Genomic DNA, 6,725 nt, shown 5'->3' on the forward strand with positions numbered 1-6,725 from the left:
TTTTGCTTTGCACCTTCTTTCTTTATTCTATTGGATTATTAAATAATTACAATATTAACAAGTTATCATACATATCTATGAATAAAACAAAATCTATGAATCACCAGAGGACTTTTTTTGTAAAAAAAATTTCAAACTGAAATTCAGCACTGAAGATCAGAACCGAATATCACAATTCACAACTGAACATCAGAACTGAAGATTAGAACAAAATGAATATCATAACTGAATATCAGAGCTGAAGATTGTACCTTAATTGAATATCATAATCAAAGTTCAGAACTAAAGCTCAGAACTGAATTTCAGAACCAAAGAGCGAGCAAGTTTTAAGAACTGATGATCAAAACTGAATTTCAAACCTCAAAAATGAAAAATCCGGAACTGATATTCAGAACTGGAAATCAGAATACAATGATAGTTTTACATGTCGGATAGTATTATAAATATTATTGCTTGTCTTAATGTTATGCACAAGGTTGAATAGACATGCACGATTGCACGATGCCTTTTTAGGAAACAATTGAAGGTTGATTTGAATACATCAACCATTGTGTAAACAAGATCAAGCTCCTAAGATCTCGGATCAGAGTAAGCCAAGAAGGTGATCAAGGCTGATCAAAGAAAGAATCTTCACAGGAGCAATATATGAACAAGCAAACAGTTGGAAAATTTTCTCTTTAGAGCTAAAGCTAATACAGTTACATGTATGTGATTCATGTGAAGCACTGATATGGCAAGCAGCATAGCAGCAGACAAAATTGGTACAGTATAAGAGTATATGAAAGCACACATCTTAGCATATAGAGTGTAAAATTGTAACAGAATGCAAAACACAGCCAAAAATAATAGCAAATGGCTAAATTTTTCGATCCAGACACAGTAAAGCGACGTCAACATATAAAACATATAAAGATATAAACGATATATACAGGTGAAGCGTCTACCAATCCTTTCCGATTCTTTAACAACCAAATAAAACAAGAACAAATGCATAATAAGTAGGAAAAAACACGCTAAAAATATTAAATAAAGGCCAGAAAAATAAACAGAAAATGTATCGGCAATCGTAAATTACCGGACGATAGAAGAGGGTTCAATGTTTGAGTTTATGGTTGTTTTCCACTTAACAACTTGAGTTATATCAAGACCAATTCTTTTCCCAAGCACAACTTGAGTTTATGCTGACGTTACGGGATCTTTTTCTTCTGCTAAACTGCATGCAAGAGTGGAGCACAAAGTTCCAATTATATCATAACTCTAAGGATGGAGTGGACATAAACATTCAGATATTATTGAATTATTAGTTGTAAAAGGCACCAAGTTACACATTATCCATTAAAAATAGTAAGGGAAATATGTAAAATTAATATCGGCAATTCAGTATCCGTGGAGCATATTAAAAGTTGAATTACACTTTTTCCATCTTCGAAGAAATCAGGCATAACAAAAGATACGCAGAATAGATAAGGTGACATATGAAGCCTGTGATTTAAAGATACCAAAGTATGGACTGACAACATCATGTTATGGACTGATAATTAATCAACTTACTGAGAGTATATATCAACATTTGACATCATATTGAATTGGATTGGATGAATTATGTGTTTAAAGCAAATCAAAGAATATCAAAATAGAAAGGGATACTTAAACCACACTGTCATAACCTTCACTACCAATGGTCATAAAAGGAACACTTAAACCACACTATCATAACCCATCCCCATTAATAATATAAAACCTTGTTATTAAAATCAGTACCATTTTATCAACATCAACACTATACATAAGCCTTTTAATCTTTTAATCAACTAAGAAAAATTTAATTAAAATACAAAGCTGAGAACTTCTATACAATTTCATTCAAGAAAAAATATATATCAAATAGCCACCGAGAATAGTTTGAAAGCCCATGTTTGTAAAAAAAGGAGACAAGGAATGTAATTAACAAACCACAATGTTTTCATATGCACAAATTCGAACTAATCTAAAGTTTTCATCAATTCCACTAAACACCATAAGGGCATTAGAACACACTAGAACTACTTACAGAGGGGATATAGGATAAAAAACCATATTCTTCAACCTTGCCAACTGGAACATGGTGCTATATATACTAAAGTGCTTTGTTAGGTTAATAAATGTAAGGGTAAGAGCGCTAGCGAAAATGTAATTAATCGAGAAATTCAAAAGTATAAACGGCAAGAAAGAGTTATTATGAAAATAATACCCAATGAGCACTTGTAAAATAAATTCACTGTATTAAAATGAGAGTACAAAGACCCTAATTTATTAGGGTGAGAAATATTATAATAGATAACTCTCACAAATAAACTATGGATTATTAAAAAGAATAGTGGAATTATACAAGGAAGTAAATATGAATAAAGAAGTTGATTTAGGGTCTGTTCTCATTGAGTGAACTCAGCTGAATTGAGCTGAACTAAAATGAATATTTTATAAGAGAAGGAAATTAGGAACTGAATTGAGCTGATGTGAACTGAATTGAATTTCAACGTATGAGAACAGCCCCTTAGTAGGATGCGTTTTATGTAGTATGGAAATGTATGTGGAATGACAAAGTTTTATGGATGTCTAACCAAACTCCAACTATTCATACTTGTTGGAGTCGGTGGTATTATGGCGGTGGAGTGATGATATTTTAGGAGAGTTTTCCAGATTTTGCTTGAAAAATGTTGCAAGTTGACTAAATTCTAGAAGAATCAAGAATATTGTTTGAGTGTGTCCACTGACATATACTCCTTAGAAGCATAAGAATGCTTTTGGGCTTCTCAAGGATTTTGGCCACTTGATACCCAACAATAAACACTCAATATCAAGCCACATCGTATGCCCATTTCAAAAAAGCAACATACTAGCTCATTGTAACACCACAATTCTTACAATATTCCATCAGCAATCTAGATGAACCAGTTTCATTTCTCATGTAGCATTCCCAAATATTTCACGATTTACATATTTACTACTTTAAATAAAAAGTTCCATATCTCTGCAACTTATTTTTCGCTTAAACCAACTTCTAGCCAGGAAGCACATGCAGCAAACTCCTTTGCAGGAAGATAAAGAAGATAAGCAACAAGCTTAACAATCTGGAGTTACCTACATAGCACCCTCAAAACACCTCAACCCAACACAAAAGAAGAGGATGGGGAGAGAGGTTGCAAAAGGGTGAAGACTGCCCCACACTAATCAATTACCAAAGTAAATTTTGTTGACTTTTTTAGTATCAATTTGGAAAAAAGAAAAAAAATAATTAAAAACACAACAATTCTAACTTGCTCATCAGTAGATTTGCTTCCATATTTAACAACTTTTTTATCGACCAGTCAATGACACACAAACTGAAACATGAAGAACCGGCACATCAATCCAATCTTTTTAATGAACCTATAAGCTTTTTTTTCAAGTCTTTAAAAGACAGATTGTAGACTGTATGATTTTTTTATCTTGAAATCACAATTGCACAAGTCTGAATTTGAACTTTAAGACAGCATCAAGACATTAGCCAATAAAATTGGAAACTTTTGTTAAAAAAAAATTTAAAAAAAAAAAAAAAAAAATCAAGCAAAGTAGTTACCTTCAATCTGTAATTGTTCCCTCTGCAGTGAATGATTTACTGAATCTATCCAACAAAACTAAGCTTTCTGTATAACCAAAAGCTTGCCCACCAATCATGGCAACTTCACCATCAAAAACATTGAATTTCCCACCATTGACATTGAATACTATCAATGTCCCTAAACTAGTAGTTATAAAAACTTTTCCATCCTCCTCTTCCCACAAATTCGAATTTGTTCCATACAATTGAGGCAACCTGATTTTATACCAGACATTCCAAGAACCCTCCACACCATACTCTTCCATCTTCCAAACAATGGCGCTATATTTCGTCCCCAATTCCTCACCACCCGTAAGATGAATAACAGCGAGCGAATCACTGATCACGGCGAGACTCAACCCCGGATCAACCACCTCATTCAATACCTTAGGCAATTGCAATTCACCAAAACAATCATCTCTAGGATTAAATGTCAATATCGACCCACCAAACTCCACAATTCCCGGCCCATTATCATTTACCGGATCAATATTCCCACGAAATACTATCCAATGAATCAAATTATTCACAAAACAAGCTTCGGAAACACTACTAAGATCATGTAATTGAAACATAAACATATCAGGGAGCAAAATCATCTTCCACCCTACACTTTCTCCATTACCTTCTTTAAAAGAATAGATCTGAGCAAAAGGTGGTGTTTCGGGTGGCGAAACAACACCGGAAACAAATATTCTAGCAAAATTAATCAACACTACTTTATAATCATCTTCTAAAGAATCATAACCAAGCCCTGCAACAACAAAGGTATCAAAACTATAAGCGTGCGACAACGGAGGCGGTTCAATATGTAAAAACTTATTTATACTTGGATTCCATATAAGGAGATTGCGTTGTTTGGGATTAAACAAACAGATTAAGCCGTCACACGAGGCGGCAACAGGGCTGAATTCCCCGGGCGGAGTAGGAAGGAAACTACGGCGATAAAAGGGTTGTCCATAGCAGATAATTGAGTATCGAGAGTGCGATTCAAGGAGGAATAATCGATGCTTTGAGTTTAGCTGAGAAATCGATTTATGGTAATTGAGATGAGATGAAATAAAATTGTGTGTTGTTATCAAAGAGTACCATGATTTTGAAACCGTTAAGAACTTAATTAATGCTTTTGAAGGGAGTTTTTTGAGGATTGTGGTGAGAAGATCATTGGGAATTTCCACCATTTTTGAATTTGGAGAGAAAAAAAAATTGGGATTGATTTTGTTTTTTTGGCAGGAAATTGGGAATTAAATTCGATAAAAAACAATTGTCTTTTAGGGAAAAAATTAATTTACTATAGAAATATGGAGTAGTAATTTTGGATGAATTGAATTTTTGACACAATATTTTAAAACAAATAGCGCCTGTAGCTCAGTGGATAGAGCATTTGTTTCCTAAGCAGAAGGTCGTAGGTTCGACCCCTACATGCTGAGCCAATACTCTTCCTTATGAAAGTATTTTGTAAGACGAATCCAACAATATCCCACTTGATGACTATATTTTGCTCAACGTATAACTCATATTATATGGTCAAACAAGAGTGATGAATAGTGCAAAAAGTCCATTGTTGCAATATTAATAGAACGGAGGAAGTATTATTTTTGTATAATAATATAATTATTTTTTTTGTACAATGAAATAGATAAATAGTACTCCCTCCGTTTAAATATGATAGTCCCATATGAAATCAATCACATAAAATAAGAAAAGGCGAATATTTGGAATCTAGCATTAAAGTAAAAAACAATTTATAAATAGTTTGCCTTATTTAATTTTTTTGATTTTTTTTAAGGAAAGCATTAGTCATAATTGCATAAATCAAGGGAATAATTTCTTTACATAGAGTCATGTTATTAATTCACAATCAATTAATCTAACCACTCAGAATTTATCATGTATAAAATAGGAAATAAAAACTAAGTTAAAAGTGGAATACATTCAATATGGGTAGATCTTTTTGAAACCCCCAAAATAGTATATGGGACTAACAAATTGAAACGGAGGGAGTACTATAATTATATTTTTTTTACCATACATTAATTATAATCATTTCAAATTTTATTTTTTTTTTACCAAAAGTTTACTTTCTCTCTCCAAACAAAAATTCAAACCCATTTAAATTCCTCAAACCTCAAGCAAAATTTCAAGAAATTCGAAATTTTGAGTCCAAAATTGTTCAAGATGACAAATAAAAACGAAAGGTAATACCAAATTCAACATTCATACTTGTTTATTTTGAGTTTTAGTGTTTTTTTTTTATAAATTTGATTGAAAATTGTAATATTTGATTTTATTGGGAATTAATTGCGATTTTGATGTTATTTTGTTGTTGCAATGAGAAATAAAATGAAGTTCTTGAAGAAGATCGTCCGATAAATCCATTTTTGAAGAAGAAAGCAAGCAAATAGACAATTTTAGAAAAAATTGTAGATTCAAATAATACAATGTACATTAAAATACAGTAAAATGTTCTTTTTCATATACTTACATGATGCAAATAATACAATGTACATTAAACATGTAACCAACATTATAACATATATGTTCATAAGAATATAATACAATGTATATTATAATACAATAAAATGTACTTTCTATATGCATACAGGGTCATTTATACCAAATGTATATTTACAATATGAATAATGTTCTTTAAAATTATCATGTTCTTTACTAATATAACAAAAGTTCTTTAGATTTACAAAAAAAAAAAAAAAAAAAAAAAAAAAAAAAAAAACTATATGTTCTTTATAAAAACAACTATATGTTCTTTACTGAATAACTAATTGTTCATTCCGCCTTTTTTAAAAAATAAAACCGGATGCACCAAGCATGGTGCATCCGCCTCCACAGAAAAAATTTCATTCTGTTACTTCAAAATAAATTTCTTATGCAAGGATGTAGGCCCCGTTTGGTTTAATGTAAAACACTTTCAATGGAAAATTAGTTTTCATGGAAAATATATTTTCAATGAAAAATACAATTGCAAATTAGCAGGGCCGTCTCAATAATTTAGGAGGTCCTGTGCTAAATTTTAAAATTAGGCCTCTCAAATACAATATGATTTGAGGTAATTGAATCGATTAATTAAAAGAAAAAATAAAGAAAA

At 31.5% G+C, this 6,725-nt stretch overlaps 1 protein-coding gene across 1 annotated transcript; it reads right to left on the reverse strand.

The window, feature by feature from the left end:
• Positions 1 to 881: 881 nt before the first annotated feature.
• LOC145559820 (F-box protein At4g22390-like) lies at positions 882 to 4,842 on the reverse strand. The gene is made up of 2 exons (XM_081621114.1): positions 3,599 to 4,842; positions 882 to 1,213 (listed from the first exon to the last, which is right to left on the reverse strand). The coding sequence occupies exon 1, from the start codon at positions 4,798 to 4,800 to the stop codon at positions 3,601 to 3,603; it is 1,200 nt and encodes a 399-aa protein (XP_081477240.1). The 5' UTR covers positions 4,801 to 4,842; the 3' UTR covers positions 882 to 1,213; positions 3,599 to 3,600.
• Between the last annotated feature and the right edge of the window lie 1,883 nt (positions 4,843 to 6,725).

This window comes from Chenopodium album, chromosome 9 (assembly GCF_948465745.1).
Source record: "Chenopodium album chromosome 9, dcCheAlbu1.1, whole genome shotgun sequence".
In the NCBI taxonomy this organism is placed as follows: domain Eukaryota; kingdom Viridiplantae; phylum Streptophyta; class Magnoliopsida; order Caryophyllales; family Amaranthaceae; genus Chenopodium; species Chenopodium album.